The following is a 25,746-nucleotide window of genomic DNA, read 5'->3' as shown; positions in this document are numbered from 1 at the left end:
GTCATTCCTCACAAGGATGATGCTTAGCTCTTCACCAGTCAAGTTGCCCATCTCTGTACCTTCTCTATAAGTTACATCTTTTTTCAAATGCAGCCTCCAGGTCTGAATACAGTATTCCAAATGTGGTCTCACCCAGTGCTGTAGTCATAAAATTAGCAGAAGGTATACTCTATGAATGTTGCGAAAAGAGTATACCATGCATATTATATATATATAATGTACATAGATCACACATTAAAAATTTCGTAAACATTAAAGACATTGAATTACAGCACTTTCAAGTGCACTGCTTTAATAATACCACGGTCACTATTTTAGCTATAGAAAACAACCACAATAATAGGTTAGAAATAGAAAATATCAATATATTAAGATATAAAACTCTCTATCCATAAGATCTCAATAATAAATTTAACGGACATTGCTATACCAACAATAATATACAAGATATTTGCATATATAACCTATTTCAAATAGTAAAATGACCTATAACTAAAGCTAACAGAGTAATTAAAACCAATAATAAAAAAACACACAGGTAAGGTAACATGTAATTTTACTGATATGTTAATTAATTGGGATAAACCTATTATACATATCAAACATATTCACGATATTATCTTTGGGTTGAAACATAGCAAACTCAGAGCACTCACCAAATCAACTCTACCTATAAACATAATAATATACACATAAACCAACTACTTAAGGATATTTTTAAATTTATGTTGAATAAAAAAACTATGGTTACAAACGAATACATTAATATTAAATTCAGCAACACACTGTTAGACGCCAGATTCAACTATAATAAGCCATTTGGACTTACAGTTTGTAATTACAAGAAAACAGCTTGCAACCTAGTGAATAGTGACGTGGAGGCGGAATGCTATTGCCATCTACCTCAATATCAGGCATACGTGGACAAGCACCATAAACATATCATCACCGGAGATCTGAGTATTATAGACTACCCCAATCTGCGCGAAATTCTTTCATTTAGTTTTAAATTTAGGCCTAATATTAACATCAATACCAAAATGATTATTAAACAACTACACTTAGATTTAATGCAGTTCTGCTTAAAATTATCATACAAACACAATATACCTTTAGAAGCTTTCTGCATTTGCCTTACACTTACATACCAAGCAATCGAAAAACAGATGATGCTAATATACAATAAATTACCACCTACTAAGGTTTTCAATCTAGTCAAAATTAAACAGAATCTAAAAAAGACACAAAATAGGTTTATTATTACTACCATTGACAAAGCCACTAATAATTACAGCCTTATATGTAAAAAATTTTACACTGCCATATTATTAAATGAACTAAACAATAGTCCGACATACAAATTAATAACCGACAACCGCAACTCCATTACAAAGAAAATACTGGCCATGCATAAAAAGTTACAGTTAACTAACCATAACACTAAGTATCCATACATATACTGCATGCCTAAATTTCATAAAACACCTACTGGTTTTAGATTTATCACTTTGTGGACAGCTACGCCAAGATTCCACATCATAAACTTGTTCACCTACTTAAAATTATATTCAACAATATAGACAATTCTGATATCATACTCAATAATAGTCCGATATTAAATTACCTAAATACCAATAAAGACAATAATACTATAGAATATATTAATATGTATGACTTTAATAACCTGTTTACCAGTATACCACATAACAGTCTAAAAACCGTGTTTAGTGATTATTACAACAAATATAAAAATATATTACCGTGTCAACAATACTACTGGGATGACCTTATTAACCTTTGCATTTTCAACAACTACATATTTAATGGCAGTAACATATATAGACAACACATAGGCATTGCGATGGGAGTCTGTAGCTCTTGTCTCGTCACTAACCTATATCTTCACCATTTTGAAAATAGCTTTAAACAGGACATTATACTATACAGATATATAGATGATTTGATTGTTATTAACAAACCAAACTTCCTCACTGAAGCCATTAAACACTACCCACCTGAATTAACATTAGAATGTACTAACACAAATAGTTCCAAATCAGCTACCTTTCTAGATTTAGACATACGCATAGTTAATAATACTATACACACCAAACTATATGACAAACGAAATGAATTTAAATTTAATTCCATAGACCTCACTAATTGGAACTCTAACATCTCCAAATGGATTCACAGAAATATTATTGTCGCGCAAGGTATTAGAAGAACAAACACATGTAACAAGGTAGATTATATTATAGATACCCTTATCGATTTCAGATCTAAGTTAATAAAAAATGGATTCCCACACTATATTATTGCACGATACCTATATAAAGCTATTTTGATAGCAATTAACAAAAGACAGAATAATAAACATAACCCACATCTTATTATGGATAAAGTCTTGAGCTGCACATATACAGCATAGATTATGTAGGTGTATTTCATTATCGTTACCACTGGCATAGGTAACTTTTGTTGGACATGTATATATGTATATAAGGCGCCTCCGTAGCCAGGTGGGAAGGAGCAGCAGTGCGTAGCACACGCTTCTTGATTAGACCGGGGTTCGAGCCCATCACCACCAAATATGGAGGATGCGAAAAGGTCAGGGAATGACCATCGCATATCCTGGAGCAATATGGCCTTAGTTGCTAATGCTCCTAAAAACCAAATAACAAACAAACAAACAAACAACAATATATGTATATAGTAGGCACTGCCCATGGAGTAAGTCATATATAGCTTATACTCATTAAAAAAGTCGTACCTATATTTACTCCATGGGTAGGAATATATTCTTTTATACTCTACAGTGACTCCGAGTGCCATCTATTTGTTGACATTATGCTAGTTCCATATTAATATACAAAATTACAGAGGGCACTATAGAAATTTGAATTAAATATGGCAATTTTAGTGACATTAACTACAGATCCCAGAGGGAGCTTTGGACGGTTATCGTCATATAAATACTAGATGTGCGGAATTATTCGGTCTTTCTAACATTTCATTTATTGTGGTAAGCAGTTTATATATATATATATATATATATATTATACTTAGTGACTTTTCTTGTTATATTTAATAACCAGGATCCCTTACTATAAGGGATGGGAAGTTACGCTCCCGGTTTTATCCTAAATAACATTAAGCTTCGCCTTTTTCTATACTTTTTACTTTAATAACCCTACTTTTCATACCTCATGAACTATTAGAGCAATTCGAGGGGGATTGAGGTACTATAGCTATACTTTACCCTTGCTTCCATTCGCCTTCTTTTAGCTTATGCTACTATTGTTACCTATATGATATATAATGTACCACATACGTATATGTTTAATGGATGGATCTCTTTCTATATAATTCTACATAATGCTATGTATTACTCTTTTGTAACACTAGCTATTATTATTTTGTAAATTAGCTATCCGTCGGGCTAACAGTCATCTAGCCAGCTAACAACTAAATTGTGATTTACTTTGGTGGATTGCAACCTAATTATATTAAATTTTAGCTAACATACACTACTTTATCAGCATTTGGAATTGCTATCTTATACTACCTAAATATCATTTGGATACGGTTAAGCTGGATGATGACAACAGAAATGGATAGCTTGTTAATTATGGTTGATACACAGAGGGTTAGCCCTCAAAAAAGTCCCTTTCAATGTATCTATTTACCTATAATTAACATAATTTTAATATAATTTTTATACGTAAGGTTTACCTTACTTTGTATTGCATATATATTTTTTCCAGGATACCATTGTCGCGTACATAAGATTTTATGTTTCTTGGGCTGTTACATCGTACTGGTTTTTCTTGGATTACACTATAACCTGCAATTTTTGTGTAAATTACACCATTAGCCTCTACCACTATTACTAACATCTTTAACAGGTATTATACTTAGACTATATTAAATAATATACAGACGGATGTAATGTTTAATCTTATAGAGATGGCATTAATCGGATCTGGGATAGTTTATTTATTAAATTTAGTTTATTGATTAAATTTATTTATTAAATTTACTTACTTTGAAGATATATACATATATACATACAGTATATATATTAAAAATAATAAAACTATGAGAATTTCCTAAGAATCAAATTCTAATAAATTTGTTTTTTAATTTTCAGTAAATATTTTAATAATATTTGTTTTTTTCAAATCTTCAAGGACAAAAGGTATATGCTATTCACCTAAAAAAATCCAGACAGTAAACGGTGTATACCAGCGTATAACCTCCCCTACAGTCCTGATCTCATTCTTATAGAGAGGGATAACAACCCACTTTTCTCTACTTGCAAAATTCTGATAAATCACAGAACACTACATGCTCCCTCTTGCTTCCTGTTCACATCTTTCTGTGTCATAGTCCCCAAATCCTTCTTATCCTGAACATTCTTTAATTCCTCTCCTTCTAATCTATAAACTATTCCCTGAGTTTCTGTTCCCAAGGTGCAATACTTTAAATTTGGTAGCATTAAAATTTAGCTGCCATTTTTCAGAACATAGTTGCAATCAATTCAAACCCTTTTAAAGCAGCATAGGCTGGTTGCAATTGTTAACCACTCTTCCAAACTTTGACAGTTCTCTGTATTCCACCATTAATATTATTTACCTTATCATACATATAATTACCTTAATCTTACTTTACATATATTTAATGAATAAGAAAAATACCTTGAAACAAAGGACCATTTCTGGATAATGGGTCCTTTGTTTCAAGGTAAGTGGCTTGCTAATAAGAAAAGGCAAGGTATTTATTCTGGTAATATTTAGAAAAATTAAATGAATAAATTATAAAAGTCATAAATATTATAGATCATAAACTTTCCAAAGCCTAAAAATAAAAAAATAAAAATACTAACTTCTTTAGATCAGAAGCAGTATCAGATGGAAGCCAGAAAGACCAATCCTTTACTATTTCATTATACAGCCAAGAAGTAGAATATGGTCCTGCCATCTGAGAAAAAGGAAAGCTATAAGAAAGTAATTAAAGCTGTTTAAAGATATTTTGTATAAAATATTGATTATATTTAAAAACAGCTGTAATTTTTACATGATTCTCACTCCCCCAAATAATGAATAGAAAGATCAAGTTTTCGATGCAGTGCCAAATTATCAGGCTTATCTAGATTCAAAATCTCCTTTTAGAAAATTTATCCAAACACACCTATATGGAACGTAGATGTATTTGGATAAGTACCTACATTCATCCTTTGGACAAATGATAAATATAGGAAGAAAACCTTTAGGGCATCACCCAAAAAAAAAGGGGAAGCACTACCCCACATCATTTGTATATCCCCTGTAATAATTTGTCTAATCCTTTTTCAAATTTATTCTTACTATCCACTCCCACAACAGCACAAGAAAATATGTTCCAATAATCAATTACTCTCCAGAAAAAAGTAGTTTCACATATCTATCCTGCAACCGCTTTTCTAATTTAAATTTATTCCCCCCTTGTGTGCATCATCAGAGAAAGAGTAAGGATGCCATCAGCATTTTGTTTACTCAATAAATTTAAAGCCTTAAACATTTTAATCAGGTCTCCTCACAGGAGTCTAATTTACAGACACTGCAATTTCAAAAGTTTTTTTTTTTTTTTTTTGGTAAGGGTACCTATTTTGTGCCCCTGACTAATCTTGTTTGCTCTTCTCTCGTATCTGTGTTTTAAGTGATCCATAACCTTCCTAAATTGAGCTTCTAGACCTGCATGCAATATTCAATATGTGGCCTAACCACTGCTTTATATAACAGGATAATCACCTCATTATTATTATTATTATTATTATTATTATTATTATTATTATTATTATTAGCCATATGTTGCAAGGAAGCCTAAGGCTTATGCTGCACCAGCCAAAAAAAAAAATTTCTGAACTACCCAGAGAGAGAGAGAGAGAGAGAGAGAGAGAAAAGGGAATCACCAAGGAAGAGAAGAATGATGATGTCCAGCTCAGGGCCCTGGGTGTGCCAAGCCCATACTCACCAGATGTGAGTCCCTGGGGTTAACCCTGGTGCAAAATTCCTGAATATCACTGACAAAACACCATGAAACATCCTAGCAGACTGTCTGCTTGGAAAACTGCACACTGGACTGTACAATTATCCCATGTCTTTTTCATCCTCCACCATCTTTAGCATAGTACCACACAAATGTCATTTCTGGGATTCATCATCAGCCATTTTCAATAAACTGCAGGATGAAGGCCTCTCCAGAAACTTTCCAGTTCCTTCTGTTTTGTGCAATGGCCATGCATTTACTACCCACAAACTCATGAATTTCATCTATCCATCTCTGCCATTGTCTTCCAGGTTTTCTTCTAGCTCCTCTTGGGTACCATTCTGTTATTTTCTTAATCCACCTGTCATCATGTCTTTGAGCTATGTGTCCTGCCAAAGACCATTTTAGTTCTTTAATTTTGATAAGCATGTCCTTTACTTGAGTTTGCTGCATAATCCATGTGTTTCTCTTCTTATCTAACAGTCTGATTCCCAATATAACTCATTCCATTCTTCACTGTGTACTTCTCAGCTTCTCTTCCATTCTTTTGGTGAGTGCCCAAGTTTCACTTCCATAAGTCATGGTGGGGAGTATACATTATTTTACGTTTCAGACAAACTGGGATATTGCTCTTCGTATGTGACTATATTTCCTGAATGCTATCCATCCAAAATTTATTCTTCTCTTGACTTCCAGCCATTTATCATTATTACAGCTAATAACTTGTCCCAGATAAGTATATGACTCGACCTTTTCAATTACATCTCCTTCAATCATTATGTCCCTTTCTATGGCATACTTGTTCATCATTACTTTTGTTTTAGCCGTATTCATCTTTAGTCCAAAATCCTTTCTAACTGTGCATAACTAATTGAGATTTTCCTCTAATTCTTTGGGATCGTGGCTTATGACTACGATGTCATCTGCAAAATATAAATGGTTTAGGTACTCTCCATTCACATTGACTCCTTTCTGCGACCAGTCTAATCCTCTGAAAGCTTCCTCAAGGGCAGCAGTAAACAACTTCGGAGATATTGTGTCTCCTTTCTCAATTTTAAATTTGCTACTTTCTTTGTCTAGTCTAATAAAGGAGGTAGCATTCTCATTTTCTCCAAAATCATAATATACGGGGTATCTATGCCTTGTCTTTCCAGTGCCTAAAACATTGCCTTATGCTGTATGGAGTCAAATGCCTTTTCATAATCCACAAAGGCCAGGCATAATGGTGTTTTATATTCATTTGCTTTCTCCATTAGCTGTGATATTATGTGAAGGTGATCCATAGTTGAGAATCCTGTCCTAAAGCCAGCTTGCTCTTTCAGTTGATTCTCATCAAGTATTCTTTCTAATCTGTTAGTAATGACCCTTGTGAACAACTTGTAGATGTGGGATAACAAGCTAATTGGTCTATAAACTTCCAATTTCAGATTTATCTCCTTTCTTATGCAGCAAAACTATGATTGCATTATTCCACTGCTTAGGCGTCACACCTTTTCTAATGCAATTTATGAAGAGCTTTGCCATTTTTGTGATATGTCTCTTCCTCCAAATTTTAACAACTCTACAGTAACTTCATCTTCCCCCGGGGCTTTCTGATTCTTCATTTTCTTCAACACCTGTTCTACCTCATCAGGAAGAATATCGGGTATGTCATACGTGTTGCTAATTTGCGATCCATCTTCCCCACTGCTGGCATCATTCCCTCGCTCCTTATATAATTCTCTATAGTAGTCTTCTGCTATTTGAATTATGCCTTCTCTGCTATTTGAATTATGCCTTCTCTGCTATTTATAAGTACAATATCGCTATTCTTCAGTTTCAGTATCATTTGTCTTTCTGTATTACTGCTCATGGCTGCTGATTTAGGTCCTTTGTTTTTCCTTAATGCTTGTTCTACTTTTCTTGTGTTAAATCTTCTTATGTCCTCTCTGAGCCTCTTTCTAATGGCTTTGCACAACTCAATATACTCAATTTTCTCCTTGTCAGTGTTTATCTTACTCTTCATTTGTCACCTTTGGTTCATCATAACAAGTGTTTCTTGACTAATTTTTTCTTCTTTAGATTTCTTTTTCCCTATAGGTTTCGTCGGCTTTATCACTTTCAGAAAGTTGTAATATTCCTCGTCGATATCTTGGTCCTCAGCAGTCTGCAGAAGCTAAAACTTATTCTTCAGTTCCAGTACATAATGCTCTTTCTCGTTTTCTGTTAACTCAAAGACCTTTGTATTATTTACTCGAGTCAGTTTTTTCCTTTCCTTTCCTACATCTATATGAAGTGTGCATCTTACCATTCTGTGATCACTTCCAACATTTACCTTATTGAGGACAGTAACATCAATCACGGTATATCTTCTGTTAGTGAGGATGAAGTCGATTTCATTAGTTGTTAATCCATTTGGACTCTTCCATGTCTACTTTCTGTTCACCCTTTTCTTGAAAAAAGTATTCATTACTGACAATCCTTGAGATTCTGCAAATTCCACAAGTCTTTCGCCTCTTTCATTTCTTTCACCAATTCCAAAATTTCCTATAGTTCCCCTTTCTGCGCTGTTTTGTCTTTTTCCAACCTTAGCATTGAAGTCTCCCATAATAATAGTGTAGTGGGTTTTCTGCTCATCTAGAAGACTCAATTTCAGTGTACATTTCTTCAACCTCTTCATCATCGTGGCTCGATGTTGGTGCATAAATCATTATAGCCTTTAGCTTGTATCTCTTAGAAATCTTGAGTATTAGTCTTGACACACTTGGTGATGTACTTTTGAATTCCAAAATGTTGTTTTTTATATCTTTATGGACCAGAAACCCAACTCCACCTTCGCTCCTTTCACTGTTTCCATTGGTGTACAGCAGATTTCCACTTGATAAACTTATAAGTGATGCATTTCTTCTTCTTGTTTCAGCCAAACCAATGGTATCCCAATTCACATTTTCTAGTTCCTTTTCCAGCTCTAATATCCTGTCTTCACCGATGAGCAATCTTACGTTGTAACAGGCCAAGTTCAGTTTCCGTGCATGGCAGCCTGGTCATACCCAGAGATTCTTAGCACCCTCCACTTCCACTCTGATCCCCTTGCTGCCGTAAGAGGGGGGGGGGGTGAAAGCTGCTGGGGACTGAGGGTCATTTGTTTCATCGTGCTGTCATATGCTGGAGGGTTTGGTCTTTTCCTCTTCACGCTGACCAGGCATCTTGAAGTGAACCACTCTACATGTTCGTTGCCACTTAAGTGACGTAACAGGGCTTACCATTGAGAAGGTGTGCATGAGTGGATTTTAGCGAGGCAGGTCAACCAGACTTCTCCTAAATCTTCTGTAATAGAAAGATATTGGCTCCATCAGTGTTTTAGACTGAGTGTCTGATAACACACAGAATACCTGTTCCTCTCTAAGCACCTTTCTGGGATTACTGCTATCCAAATTCTGCACCTTGCGCACGCACGCACACACACACACACACACTTACTTTATTATCAAAAAAATTAATAACAGACAGACAAGAAAAAACAGAATGAAAGATATCCCAGTATATCATAACAGGGAGACCTTACATACAAAAAATGCAATATCAAACTCATATTTAGCAGACACCAATGCACAATACTTGTCAAAAAAAAAAAAATAAAATAAAATAAAAAAAGGAGGATAACACACAAGTTCAAATTCCTAAGGGAAGAAGCTCTTAAGATCTTCCACAGCAAATCTCAAACTAGGTGTGAAATTGAGCCAGAACAGAAGAAACGAATTGTCGGCAAAATGCAATAATCAGCACTGAATCTTAAAACACTTTGCATTGTTGGGCAAGGGACCACTTCTTCAGGGACATACCCTGATTAAGCTGAGTGCACCACAAGTTTCGATCAATCCTAGCTACAAAAGAGACAAAAAAAAACTTGCACTTTCCTTAGTCCTTGTTAATGCCAAGCAGAGCATGGAATTACCATCCAAGCAATAACCCAGAATTCTCCAATAAAAGAAATCCCACCAATTTAAATTACCATCAATCCTGGCCCAAAGGCTTAAAGGATTACAAAGATTAACCTTAATTTCCCTGTAAGTCAACTTAAAATTCAATAAACCAGACAGAGAATCAACTTGTGGCAATTATATGGCATTAAAGATGACAAAAAATAGTCAACATGTCACAATCAACCGAACATAAAGAGCAAAATAAGTGCAACCTCAATATATAAGGTGCCTCTTCATTCTGTGGTTTCAGACATACTGCAGGTAGGATCATGTCCCCCAAAACAAATTATGAAAAAAGTAGCGTATTTGGAGAACTAGCAATTTCATATTGGAAACTGAAAATACACTCGTATCTACTGTACATCCTACTACCATATTTCCAAGTGGGGAAATTAACTAAAAATTGGCTGTATATTCACTTCAATATATTAAGGATTCAGTTGCAGAGTAATTTTTGTAAACAACAGGACTCATCAGAGACTAATTACTGTAGACACCCAATTTCTCCCACAGCTAGATATCAATGGAACACTAATTACAACTACCTATGGAGGGGAATACAGCTACCATTTTTCAAGTGTGTTACATTAGTTAAGGTAAATTTTTGTAAACAACAGCACATGATATCAGAAAGAGAGCTGGCCACTCTGCCAGAAAACAATTGAAATACTCATAGTTAAACCCATGTTCATTACTGTGCTATTTTTCTAAGTGTATATACTATTTTTACCTGTTAACTGGGGAACTTTCATGATTACCTAGAGCAGGAAAAACTGGAATTGCTGGAAAATATTTCTTCAATAAGCTGTATACAGCATGTAGTACATGTAAGTTCCTTTGTGGATTTGTTTTCCAAGTTTCATGGGGAGGAATATCTCCAGTAAAAAGTATGTAATCAACCTTAAAAGATAAATTAAATATTAAAATAAGAGAGGCTCACCATTAATTTAAAAAAAAAAGCATTCTTCTAAAAGGGCAAAATAAATGCCTCATAAATATGTCTTATAAATGCTTATACAAGATGCTCAGTTTGTTGCAGACATCAGCCAAGTGACATATTAAAGCAATAGACTTTTAACCCATTAACCACTGTGAAACATGACAGTTGTGTCTCAGTCCTTACAGTCTGACAGGCTTTGAGACCTGCCTGCCATTTCACATTTATTAATTTGAGCTCTGCAAGATGGCAGATGTGCTTCTCATTATGTATTTTTGCAAAGAGCAAAATTTAATATCAAGTGAGCAACTGAGGTTTGATGGATGCAACAATCTTGCTGAATACACTCTCAAAAAGATTTCTATATATATTATTAGCCATATGGTGCAAGGAAGCCTGAGGCTTATGCTGCACCTACCAAAAAAAAATAAATAAATAAAATAAAATTCCCAAGTTACCCTGAGAGAGAGAGAAGTAGAAAGGAATCGCCAAGAAAGAGAAGAATGTTGATATCCAGCTCAGGACCCTGGGGTTTTCCAAGCCCATACTCACCAGTTGTGAGCCCCTATATAGATAACAGAATTTTTCAGAGCTTATCCCTCAGAGCAGTGGATCAGGTCATTTATAGAAGCTGTCTGATTTTCCACTGCTATCCCAAAAAACCTCAGGTTTTAAAATGGAACGAGAATCAAATTTTAAAACCTCTGGTAAGCTTAATAAAGATGGCTTTGTAATTTCCTGTTACATGCAACATTTGCCAATGTACTACCACTTTGGAAGAAAGAATGGTACCATATGATTCCAACAGTTAACATGGAATGATTCACTTGCTCTGCTATCTAACAAAATGTAGCATAGCATGCTATTATGTCTTTTTAAAGGAGCCAGTACTGCCATGTGAACTCCATAATGGAACATTCCTTTCCCTGAACCTGATGTATCCGAATACATGGAGTGTAAGATGCATTTCAAAATAAGTCAAATATTTCACTCAAAAATAAGTTGAAATAAATAAATTAAAGTTTTTCACTCAAAAATGCAAAGAAAATGTCTAGAGGCACTTTTGCATTTAAAGCACCATTATTAAATTACACAATGTGGAACAGGGCTCATCTTTGAGAAGGAGGAATGCAGTTTGTGAATACAACCAAGTCTCCAATTGAAAAGGACACATATCCAAACAAAGGTGGGAGTTGGTTCCTCACTTCCAGCAAGATGACCAGATAGCAACAGCATTAATTCTTGCATCTAGTCTCCCTAAACTCTAGGACTGGCTCTGACTTTGAATGTGACATTATTTCCACTCAGGCATACAGCAGCTAATGTAACATAAAGTTATATTTACTTAAAATAAAAAAAAATTATTAAATAAATGTGATAAACATTGTTCAGAAAATAAATTTGTGTGCACTACGAAGATGCCTGTATCCAGTGGTGATATACAAATTATTTAACAACCGGTACTCTAAAAAACATTATTTTTTTTGCCAACAGTATTGTACAACACATTATTCTAATAATTTCCAAATCACTGATTGGTTTTGGGAAATTATTTTTGATGCCTTTTCTTTGACACAATAAGATTATCACTTGCTAGATGATGTCCCTGCCTGAGCCATGATTTGACATAAGGAATTGCATCAAATTCTTAAAGCGATTTTCCCATTAAACTGATGGTCATTAGGTGACTGGTTGTTTCCATAGTAAGAGAATTTCGTTTATTCTCAATAATATTATTCATGGTATTAAAGCCGCTTTCAGCTTCCGCAGCATTCAAGTTATCACAGCATTAACAGCGAAAACTTTTAAGATTCTTTTAGCCCTTAAAATACTGTCAGGCTCAGGCACATTATTATACACGATATCTCTGCTATTAACGAAATCTCGAAAGTCATTTACTGGAATATTGTATTTAATTAGTTGACTTAATTGTTTTAATTTATTTTCACCTTCAATCCATGGAGCTTCACAAACATGACCTGGCCAAGTTTCAGGGTTTAATAGGTTGAAATAGCTCAGAAAATCATTATATTTTTCATTTACATCATCGAACAACAATCGCATTCTCATAAAATGTATTAAGACGATCAACCAATTTTTCTCTGGGAATCGATGTTATTTTTTGCTTTACTTCAAATGGTATATTATACTTCTTATTTTTCATAATATCTTCTGCTTCTTTTTCATGTGGTCCTTTATTTGATTTCCTATACTCAATTGATTTAATCTATCAGCTTTGATTAATGAAATATTTCTTTCTTGCAAAGCTGTAGAGAGTATTGAAATCTCTGCTAGAATGTCATTAAGGCCAAATCTTTAAAATAAATTTCATTTTTGAAATGTTTCACCATTCCCACTTCATGATTTTTATTAAAGTGAACATACAAAGTTTCATAGGACTTCCAAACAGTTTTTGCAGTTCTAGCACTGCAGGCTGCCCATTAAGGTCCAAATATTCTCCCCAGTTTCAGTACTTTAGTTCCAAACTCTTTAGAAATATCATTTAACTCTCTCTGATGCTTATTTGAAGTATGAAAATAAACAAAGTTTATCAAGAAAATGCCAAACTACTTTTGGCATTTTAGTTTACTTGTTTTACATCTCTTATTGCATCATCAAGAGACAACTGAATACGGTGGGCGAGGCAGTGCCAGATTCAAACATTTGGAAATTTTTCCAAAATTTTGGCAGAAACTCCTGACTTTTTCCCTAACATCACACTGGCTCCATCTGCACAAAATCCAATAAGATTTTCACATAAATAATTTTCATTGAAACCATATATCTTCAGAACTGATATCAAAGTTTGGTAAATTATTTCAGATGTTGTTCCTTCTAACTCCACAAGATCAACAAAAACAGTTAAACTATCATCAAAGTTTTGAATTTATGATTTTAAATAAACTATTAAGATGCTCTTATGTGAAATAGTTGAAGCTTTGTCAATAATAACTGAAATTTTACTACATTGACTTATCAGTTTTCCAAAAACTTTCTTTCTTATTTCAGTGGAGATGTGTTTGGCGATAAGTGGGACCATAAATCTAGAGTGCAAAGATACTCCTAAATTGACGTTATTCTTTTTTTTGCAACGCTATTAAATGTTCCATGTCAGTGAGTGGTTTATTGCTTTTAATTATGGAATAAATGGTATTAAAGATGTTTATAGTGCTGTTTAAATATTTTTCATTAGCCATGTCAATACTGTTTGAAATAATATATTATTCGGATGTTTTGATTATATGTAATGCTTTTTTGTGTGAAGCTGATTCATGATGTTCTTTCAGCCTTTTTTCTCATTGATGATTGCATATTCTCTTTATTAGAACCGTGAACTTTGGCAGAACATGATTGCCACTTTGATGAAATATGCAAGTGTTTAGCACTGAAAGTGCTTAAAGATAAAGCCTTTGAGCACCATTGGCATCCCACATTCACATCACTGGCAATAATAAGCCATTCATACTTATTTTTGAAATAATCAAATTGCTTTTCATTTCAGAAATTCAAATTGTTTATTGCATTTTGTACTAACTTCTGCTCAGAATGAGAAAATCTTTCAGGCTGTATTGATTGTTGCACAGTTTTAGAAGAATTTCCAAGTCATAGTTCAATATCAACAGTATCATAGCTCTCTTGTTTGTTCCATTTCTGTTGTTGAACCTTTAATAGAAAAGTTCAAAAATTTATCCAAACTATATTGCCTTTTCATTCTAAGGGTTATGATTTAAACAATTTATTATCAATGCAATTTAAAAACACTACTCACAAAGTAAAACTCCACACATGTTACTTATTGCTGTGAGTAAACTTCTGAGAATTAAGGAGCACACACACAAGCTCAGTGCCTGAAATCAGCTCAAACTACTGACGTGGAAAAGAGTAAAACCAGAAGGTTACAAGGGATTCAACTTATACTTCAGACCGATAACACCCACCATCTGTTTATCGAGAGAGCAACAATACAAATGCTGTAACGGCAAACTAGTTTCGCGGATAAACTTTGCCGAGATTTTCCGTAGTTCTCGTGTGAGCGTTCTTTACCTTTGCTACAAGGAGTTCACACCTCGCCAGAGTTACCAACCTTAGAAAGCAAACCTATGGGAACTGGCCTTGAAACTATACATTATGGTGTGGTTGGCGACGCTACAACACTTCCCTGCTCAGTGCAGGCCAAAATCAACAGGGACCTTTTTTTTCTCAATGAGTAAACTTGTCAGACTCTGCCCAACAACCGGTACGGAGGTTTTTAGACATTTTAACAACTGGTACGACTGTACCGGTGCATACCAGTTGAATATCACCACTGCCTGTATCACTTAGTACAATTCAAAATAAACCATTTAAAATGCAATGCCATTCAAAAATCACCACTATCCCATACATGATTCAGTGAATGGAAAGAGACAGATTGTGGATAAACTGCTTGGAGGAGTGATGAACAACTACAGAATCTGCATAAATACAATTTAAAATGTCATCCTGGGTGGTAGTTTCACGTGCCTCTCCCACAGAAAATAGGAAAAAAAGTTTACTTCAACTGAGTGCATAGCAGTTTTAAGTCAACTGGGGCCATCAGCACACATATCTTTAGAGGCCTTAAAAATGAAGGTTTATAAATTTATAAATCAATAAATTTAACCTTTTGTGAAGTGAGTTTACTGATAAGCAGTCCCCATAGAGCAGAGGTGTCAAACTCAGAATATTCATGAGATGCCTAAACAGTTCTTGGGACTCTCAGGCCACACAAAACACCAGTAACATTACTAAGAAAAATATATTAAATATTTTTGTGTATTTTCCCTTCTATTTTCCCTATATTATCATTATCTCCTTTAAGTATCATCACTTATCATTATAACCTATTAACCTGTGAAGTTGAAATCACCTTGAGGTGGGAACACCAAACAAATATCAGAGCCATTGCAGCCCACAGGTTGTCATAGAATGAGTTTTCTGATAATGGGCAAGCTCCAGGGAATTTCTTCATGGAATGAAAATATGCATTTGAGAAGACAACAAAATACAGTTGATGATAATATTCTTGTCAAAATGATTAACTGTAAACTTTTTTTATATTAAAACCCAAATCCCAATGTGTTATCATATATGCATATTGCACATATCATCTTCAGCACATCCATCCATCTGCATGTAATAGCTGAACTCCTAATGGATGGATTTTCATGAAATTTTATATTTGGATCTTTTAGAAAGATTTATCAAATCACCCCAAATTTTATTAAAATGTATGCTTTCCTTGTAATCCTTGTAAGTGCATCCTTTCAATGCAATAACTACTCTCAGTGGATGGATCCATGAGATTTTATATTTGGCTCTTTTCTAATTTGTCAGGCCTCCCCAAATATCACTAAAATTGGACAAATAAAAATGCAGCAATTATTATTTCATACACATTACATAGGCTATCCATATATTGTAGCTGAAGCACTGGACATTATTGCTCTGCACTGAATGGACGAATGAATGGGTAATATGACAGATGCATACACACAAAACATTCTCAGTTTTTGCTTGTTCTTTTTTTTTTTTTTTTTTTTGTTATAAACCATGAATCATTACTATTTGCTAATGTACCTGAAATGTAACACAATGCATACATACATTAACCAACTTGTTTGGTGCCTATACCACTCCTGTTTAAAATGCTTTCTCTTATATTGATTTTTTATGGATACAAGAAGGAACGAATCCAGATATAACCCATCTTTCTCTTGATTTTAGAAAAAGAATGATAGAGACTGAGTTTTAGGAATCATTAATCATGCAGTTCATTTACTTCACAGAAACTATTCCCAGCACAGGTGACTTGTATTTCATATTTAACATTTTAGGGTAAATAAACCACTCTTTCAACTCTGTGCATAGATATTCATCAATGCATTCACTTATGTGCAAATAAAATAAAATAAAATAAATAAAAAAATATAGCAAGCACAGTACATTAAGTGAGAAGAGTTTAAACTTACATATAAACCACTGCTTCAAAAACACTTCGCACACACACAAAAAAAAAAAAAAAAAAAAGTATGAAAAATGAAAGCAGCATCCAGAAAGGGAGTCCCACTTATAATACTCTTTGGGACCAGTTCCTTAGAAAGCACTAATGGGAATTTACTGTATAATATGTACAGCTGAAAGGGCTAAAAAATCCTATGGTCTCAAATAGGATTTGAACTCAAACCTCTATATGGCAAACCCACTATACTGTCAAGGAGGACTAAGCATGCCAGTTAGGACACTGATGCTGCAGAAACTAATGGCAATATATCGCTGCTGCAGTATTTGAATTTCACTGACATATGCCATATACACATAGTGCATAATGATGTGTACTTAGCTGGTGTGAACACACTGTATTCCACCTTTTCTGCAATGGTTTCAATAACTGAAGGGCCTGTTATAACATTTTCTATTATGTGATATTTGTGGTAATGTGACCGATGCAGTCAATACGCACATTCATTCCAGCAGCCTAACCATAAATATGTACCAACAAACTTATTTGGTTAAATGTTGTTTTGTTGTACACCAACAAAACAAACTAAAACTGTTTTAGAAAAACTAAAAATATTATGCATTATTTTTGTGGAAAAAAAAATATATTGGTTTATATTAGCATCTCTTTTGCTGGAATGTTCCAGCAAAAGCATTTCCAAAGGAATGAATGACAGAGTAAATAAATGAAAGAGAGAAAGACACACAACCTTATGAGTTTGGTTTATGTGCTGTAGCATGTTTTCGACAGTTTGCAATGGCACATCACAATTCCAATAAGCTCCCCATTTTCCAGCACCATCAGATATGTTAGTTGCTAAGCCACTTGTAAGCCGGCAACACAAAGGATCTTTGCAATGTGCATTGTATCCTTCTTTATACAGTAGATCAAGATGAATATCTGAGAGATGAAGCACTTGTGTCACTGGTGATTCAGCCTGAAATAAATTTAAAAAGTTTACTGCAATAACTATTCTTAGTGAACAGGCATGCATTTTTATAAACTATTCATAATTAAGAATAGAGATGTCAATCAATAAATCAATATAATGGAGGAGGGGGAATTCTTTTTCTTTTTTGTATGAAAAAAAGATTTATACTCTAGTCTATTGTGATGCAAAGAAATGTGTCAGTGCAATAAACCCTTCACAGTAAAGATCCGCAGGGAATAAACAATATATCTTGGTTCACTACAGAAGCGGAATGCATGAATGTTCTTTACTAAAAGCAACTTTCTTCACTACTGTAGTGAAGAAGACTGCATATCCTATGATGCAAGTAATGCAGTTTCCTACAGTTCTGAGGGGAATGAGAAATAAGCTTGAAGGTTAAATAATATTGCACAACAGCCCAATGCTCATTATGTTATGCTAATGACTAAGAATAGAGTGAAAAGAATAGAGTTCTTAGTCATTAGCATTACATAATGAGCACTGAACTGTTATGCAACTGTTCTTAGTCATTAGCAGGAAGTGAGGGAATTATTATTATTATTAGTAGTAGTAGTGGAAATGATGCAAGAAAGAAAGCTTATACAATATCAAAGAAAAAGGGCACTTCCTATTTCATCTGTCTGTCTGTCCCCCATCTAACAATTTATTTAGTTCTTTGAATTTATTCAAATTACTCACCCTTACAACACTAGATGGGAGCTTGTTACAATAATCAACCACTCTCTGGCTGAAAACACACTTATGCACATCCAACCAACAACCAACCTTCCTGAATTTCAATTTATGCCCCCTCATGTGTGTATAGTCTGAGCAAGAGGAAGGATTCCATCAGCACTGAGCTTACTCAATCCATTAAAACACCTTAATCAGATCTCCTTGAAGGTGCCTAGTCTCCGGACACTGCAATTTGCAAATCTGAAGCCTTTCCTGGAAAGAGTACCGTTTTGTTCCCCTCACCAATATTTTTGCTCTTTTCTCTGTACACGTTCCAACAGATCCATGCCCTTCCTAAAATGAGGCTTCCAGACCTGTATTGCATATAGGGCGCCTCCGTAGCCAGGTGGGAAGGAGCAGCAGTGCGTAGCACACGCTTCTTGATTAGACCGGGGTTCGAGCCTATCACTACCAAATACGGAGGATGCAGAAAGGTCAAGGGAATGACCACCACATATCCCCGGAGCAATATGGCCTTAGTTGCTAATGCTCCTAAAAACCAAATAACAAACAAACAAACATTGCATATAGGTCTGGAAGCATAATTTCTTACTTTTTATTCCTCATTTCTTATAAATGAAGTACTTTGTAATTGTCAATACTAAACTTCAATTGTGACTTCTCAGCCCAATTTGTCCAGATCTTGTTGCAATATCATACCCAGATTACTGTGATTAACTACCCTGCCAACCTTCATATCATCTACAAACACAGACATTAAGCTTGATATGCCTTCATCAATATCATTAATAAATACAGAAAGAAACAATGGGCACAACACTGAAACCTGGGGAAATCTGCTAATAACATAGTCCAAGGCCAGTGTCCATTGATAACCACTCTGTCTTCCACTCAACTATCTCTTTATCATTGCAGCAACTTGATCTTAATGCCACACTGCTCCAGATTTGTATGGCATTCTTTCATGTGCAACAGGATCAAAATCTAAGGATGGGTCTGGTCCACTGACACAGTACAATAATCCAAGGTTCGTTATCGAGAGTCATAGTAAAGTACGTTGAATTTCAGTTTTTAAATGAGTGATGAAGTGTATTATTGAATCAAAAAAAAAAAAAAAAAGTGTTAAATAAAGATGGATATAAGAAAATTTGCTTTTAACCAAAGGTCTTGGAGTTAGGTTTTGGGACAATATCAATTTATTGATATTGTTTCAAAAACCTACTCAGTCAAATTCAAATAACATTCTCTCAAACAAACAATTTTTAAAAAATTCAAATTAAATTTGAATTTAAAAATAACTAAAAATACAGAATGAGAAAACAGGAAACAATCTACTTATATTTTCTGCTGGATATGGCATCCTTCATTAATCTTTTTGTCTTTCATTATGAAAATCTATAGTTTTCAGCATTTGTAATCAGAATTTAAGGCTACCTTCAATGACATCAGGGTAATGTGATTTTTTTTTTCACTGGACCATTGCATTTCCATCAAAGAAAATATTCTTTTACCATTTCTATAGTGGCCAGGTACAACAGATATTTACATATTATCTTCATACTGTTTTGGAAATTCCATTTCTCTTCTGAAAGTATAAATTTCCACTTTTCCTAGGCTATTTTTTCATTCCTGTCCAGTAAATCTTACTTTTACACATACTTGAATACAAGTGACATATAATGAATACAGCTATTATCATAAAATTCTCTCATGATGGTGCTGTGGATAGCTCTGTCTCATTCAACTTGTAGAAAAGGGCAGGGTCAGATTTGCTTTGCCAGCCACAACTATGAAAATACTTCCTATCAAAATGGAATAATTTTATGAATTTTTTTCCATGTCATAGTCAAATTAGATATTATACAAGGGTCTAACATTTGTTTCCATGGAAACTTTTTTTTTTATCTTGCAAAAGGGTTACCAACAGCACAGATGCAGTTTACAGGCAAATATACTGAGAACTCAGTATATACTGAACCGTTCGAGGTTGGCATTCGAGGTGAGCGGACGCGCTTAGACAGGGCTCCTCAGTTAAGTGGTTTACTTTTGGATAGTGCTTTTAAATATTTGATTTATTTAGATATTGTTGGATTATTTTGTTATAGGTTTTCCTGTAACTGTTTGATTTTAATAATATTATAGATATAATTTTTTAAAGTTACTTTCATTGATATTTATTTAATTTTATAATGGTAGTTACGAGATCTGCCTTAAACACGTCACAGGGTATCGTTACTCACACGGAAATAGCAGATGGCGATTTACGGGTGAGTCATGATTTAATCCGTTGTGGAACCTGTGGAATGTTTTCCAAGGTCGACCTGGTGACTAATCCTACCTCACCTGGGGATTCTTTTCTTTGTGATCGATGTAAGGAGTGCACCGATCTTAAATTACAATTTGGTGCACTGAGGGAACAATTTGAGTCCCTGAAAAAACGAGTGCTTGCCCTCGAAAATAATGCATCTGGGAGCTCGTCAGGGACTCAAAACTCCAGCAATCTACCAAGTGATGCACACCCGATTCGAGCCTCAAAACAGAAAAACCAAGTGCAAACTACTCTGGTTAAAAAGGACATTGTATTATTAGGAGACTCCATTGTCAGGGAAACGGGGAATATTTTTTGTAATAAAGATAGGTGGAGGAGAACCAGGGTATGTCTGCCGGGAGCAACTATTGATGATGTCACCAACAGACTGTCAGATTTTAAAGGGGGTAAAGAAAATATTATTATTCATGTGGGGACAAACGATATTAAACGTACACGATCTGACGATTTGTTGGAAAAATACAGGACCATGCTGAGGAAATGTCGCGAGCTAGGCCATAATGTCTATGTGTCTGCAGTTCTGCCCAGACACGATAGGAGGGATTATATGTTAAGAGCCTTGTGGATTAACTCAAGACTTGAAGGAATCTGCAAGGCTTTAGGGGGTAAATTTCTATCAGCATGGCCCACACTTGTAGGTAGAAGGAATTTGTTTTGTAGAGACGGGATACACTTAAACAAAGGTGGTGCAAAAGTTTTTGCCAGTATTATTGAGGATACCTTAAAGGTTCAGGGAAACTGCTAGTTAGGGGGGATGTGGGTAATACTGACACGCGTTTATCTGATAATATTGGTCAAAGTAACTCTTGCACATACCTCAAGAGTTCTTATCTGTTACCCCAACTGGACGTATTATCTAGATGTTCTGGGGGCACAAACGTTTCACGTGGGCGGGTAGCTAATGCCAGGGAAGAGAGCCTAAAAAACTTCAAGGGTTGTGTTAGGGTTGTTAAATATACAAGAACAGTAAATCTTAATTGTTTATACAGTAACGTTAGAAGTGTCGTCAATAAAATGAGCGAATTCGAACTGCTGGTTAAAACAAGTAACGCGGACATAATAGGGCTTACAGAGACGTGGTGCCACCCGGAAATTGGGGATGATGAGTTTCAGTACGGCTTGTATAATGTATTTAGGAAGGATAGGTTAGATAGAAGGGGTGGTGGGGTAATGCTTCTTATCAGAAGCAGCCTGAGTGCGACGATAGCTTTCCCGGATTCAGACGTCTCACATGCTAGTATAGAGTCTGTATGGTGTGAGATAGTTGGAAACAAAGGTATAATGCGAGTAGGAGTAATCTACAGACCAGGTGATTGTGAAGATTATGACAAAAGCCTCTACATGCAAATGGAATGGGCAAGTAAGCGTCAATGCCTTATTATGGGTGATTTCAATCTGCCTCTAATTGATTGGAGTAAATGGGAAGGAAACTCGACATGGGGAACAAAATTTTTAAATCAACTAGATGACTGTTATTTGTATCAACATGTCAGGGAAAATACTAGAGAAAAGAATATCCTAGACCTCATCATCACACATGAATCAGATGACATAACAGGGCTGACAGTAGAGGAACCAGTAGCAGGAAGTGATCACGGAGTTCTACGGTGGATGATGACGAGAGAGGTAGCAGAAGTAAAAGGCAAAGGAATGGGTTTTAATTTCAGAAAAGGAAATTACAATGCCTTAAGGTACTACATGGCCTCTATTAACTGGGTAGATATCGCGCAGAGAATGAATACAATTGAACTGTGGTACGCTTTTAAAACATTAATCACAGATGCCTTGAATGCGTATATACCATTAAAAAAATACTCACGAGGAGGGTTCCAAGTTGGATGACTAGTGAAGTTGCCGCATTACTTGAGCAAAAAAAGGTGGCATGGAAAGGTTACAGAACAATAAAAAGTACTGAAGCCTATAACAGCTACAAGGTGATGTGTAATAGAGCCACAGAAAAGGTTCGACAGGCAAAGGCAGTTTATGAGAAATCACTAGCAAACAGAGCAAAGAGGGGGGATAAAGAATTCTTCACATATATAAATGCCAAGAAGAGCAGGACAAACCAGATCGGACCTTTATGTAAGGGAAAGGGGATAGTAATAAATACACCAGCTGCCGTTGCAGATGAACTCAACAGTTATTTTGCATCAATATTTACAAATGAAAAGCCTTTTGTGGCAAAGGGAAATTGTGGGAGCGAAGTTAAAAAATATGTAATTAATGATATTGAAATTTCGCAAGATTATTTAATGAAAAAACTTTCGAGCCTACAGACCAGTAAGGCTCCTGGAGATGATGGAATATACCCTATAATCTTAAGAGAGGCAGCAAGCGAGTGCATTGAACCATTGAGGCTAATTATGCGAGCATCATTAGACTCTGGGGAGATTCCCTTGGATTGGAAAAGTGCAAATGTATCTCCCATACATAAGGGTGGCTCTAAAAGTGAAGTTGGAAATTATCGACCTGTCAGTCTGACTTCAGTAGTAGGGAAAATCATGGAGGCAATGATCAAGGGTGGAATTCAGGATCATTTGGATGGAATTGAAATTCTCAAGGATACTCAGCATGGTTTCATAAAGGGAAAATCATGTTTAACAAATCTGGTTCGCTATTTCGAAAGGGTCACTCACGAGCTGGATTTAGGGAATAATTTCGACATTGTTTATTTAGATTTCAGCAAAGCTTTTGACTCAGTCCCACATGAGCGGTTGCTTTATAAGCTGGAACAGGTTGGAATCACTGGGAAAATCCTTAGATGGATAGAAGGATGGCTTCAGGGCAGGAGGCAGAGGGTTGTGATAAATGGCTATTCCTCAGATTGGGTTGATGTAAGAAGTGGGGTTCCCCAAGGATCAGTATTAGGACCACTGTTGTTTTTAATTTTCATAAACGACATTGATGAAGGGATAGAGGGCGTGATGTCTAAATTTGCAGATGATGTTAAAATTGGGAGAGTAGTTAATGATCACTGTCAAGCTGAGCTTCTTCAGAGAGACCTAGATAGACTTCAGGAATGGTCAGAAAAATGGCAGCTGTGCTTTAATCCAACAAAGTGTAAGGTATTACACCTGGGAAACAGTAATCCCAAAAAAACTTATTCACTTGGTGGAGTTCAACTAAAGCCAGTACTGGAGGAAAGGGACTTGGGTGTTACGATACGGTCAGACATGAAATTCTCTGAGCATTGTAAACAGGTTGCAAGGAAGGCCCATGGTGTCCTATCGATGATCTATCGAACTTTTGCAAGTAGAGATAGGGACGTGATAATCCCATTATATAAGGCTTATGTTAGACCACACTTGGAATACTGTGTTCAAGTATGGAGACCGCACCTGAAGAAAGACATCGAGCTTCTTGAAAGGGTGCAAAGAAGGGTAACTCGCCTGGTGAGATCGGCAAAAGGGCGTCCTTATGAAGAAAGACTTCGAATATGTGGGTTGCAGAGTTTGGAAACTAGACACCTTAGAGGAGATTTGATTGAGGTGTTTAAGGCTCTGAGAGGCATCAGTAAAATGAATGAGGACGAAATTTTCAAGATTATAAATGATGCTAGAACTAGGGGACATAAATTCAAGTTACGGGGGGAAATGTTTAGATTGGATTGCAGGAAGTTCTATTTTAGCCAGCGAGTTATAAATTACTGGAATAAGTTGCCTTCATGGGTGGTAGAGGCCGACAGTTTGGGGAAATTCAAAGGTCATCTGGATAGTACTTTCGGGTAAGGGAAGCACATAGGATGATAGGTTTAATTTCCTTTTATTTTATTTTTTTTACTTATTAATTATTATTATTTAGTTATTTATTTATTATTATTTTTTTTTTTTTTTTGTTTTTATCATTGTTTTGTTCGGATTTTTTTTTTTTTTTTTTGGCTGGTGCAGCATAAGCCATAGGCTTTCTTGCACCATGCGGCCGTTACTAATACTAACTCATAGCCTTAGTTCCTCAGTACAAATTCTAACTCACAGTAAGAACACAGTGAGCATAACATTTTAAGCCGAAACAGAAACATAAACGACGTTATATCTATCAATAAAGTCTCATTCTTCAAAATTCAGCAATGGTCTCACCTTGGGTTTGCTGTAATTGAGTGTATTTTAAGTACTTTTTTCTGAAATTTTTCTAATTGTCAAATGATTTATAATAAACACAAGAATAAGCATTTTCTATGACACATTAAGGAAAAAAAATAAACAAGAAACCTGCTGCATGGATGTACTATATGAAATTAATGTTAGTAGTGGTAAAATGATGCAGGAAAGCAAGCCTATACTGAACCAGACAAAAAAACTAACCATATCATCTATTCACCCACTCTAGTAATTTATCTAATCCTTTCTTAAATTTATTCAAACTACCCACCTTCCTTCACAACACTAGGTGGAAGTTCATTTCAACAACTGATTACTCTTTGTCTAAGTACAAATTTCTGCTTATCCGTTTTGTGCAAATGATATTAATAATGATGAACCTCTTTGAAGAGTTGAAATCATTAAAAACATTAGAGATTAGCCATTCTGATCCAAAAGAGTTTTTTTTAAGGTGAACATAATAAATGCAGTACCAAATATTGCAATTTTTTTTTTTTAAGTCTTCCTGTTTCTGTTGTGCACAGAGAAAGGTATTTTTACAAAATTATTTAAGATCTACAATGCTTTACTTAATGATATTGCGGTGTTAGCAATATTTTTGAAAGCACTGAGAGGGATAACATAATTAAAGAATTTGCAGTAACTAAATCTTAAAAAATTAATGTAAATATACTTTCAAAATAATTAATATATTTTGTATTTTTAAATGAAATTACATATTTTTGTACAGTATTTTTAGTATTTT

General features: G+C 35.0%; 1 protein-coding gene across 1 annotated transcript in view; it reads right to left on the bottom strand.

The window, feature by feature from the left end:
* LOC150075281 (sphingomyelin phosphodiesterase-like) overlaps window positions 1-25,746 on the bottom strand; it is a 127,938-nt gene that overhangs the window by 68,109 nt on the left and 34,083 nt on the right. The window contains exons 5-7 of the mRNA XM_090388430.1: window positions 17,658-17,885; window positions 10,723-10,892; window positions 4,889-4,999 (exon numbers count right to left, since the gene is read on the bottom strand). Coding sequence (XP_090244556.1) covers window positions 4,889-4,999; window positions 10,723-10,892; window positions 17,658-17,885 — 509 coding nt within the window. The remainder of the gene's footprint in view (window positions 1-4,888; window positions 5,000-10,722; window positions 10,893-17,657; window positions 17,886-25,746) is intronic.

This window comes from Mastigoproctus giganteus, chromosome 14 (genome assembly GCF_048544385.1).
Source record: "Mastigoproctus giganteus isolate SK-2022 chromosome 14, ASM4854438v1, whole genome shotgun sequence".
NCBI lineage: Eukaryota > Metazoa > Arthropoda > Arachnida > Uropygi > Thelyphonidae > Mastigoproctus > Mastigoproctus giganteus.
The sequence above is the reverse complement of the archived record's forward strand: the minus strand, read 5'-3'. Positions and strand labels throughout refer to the sequence as shown.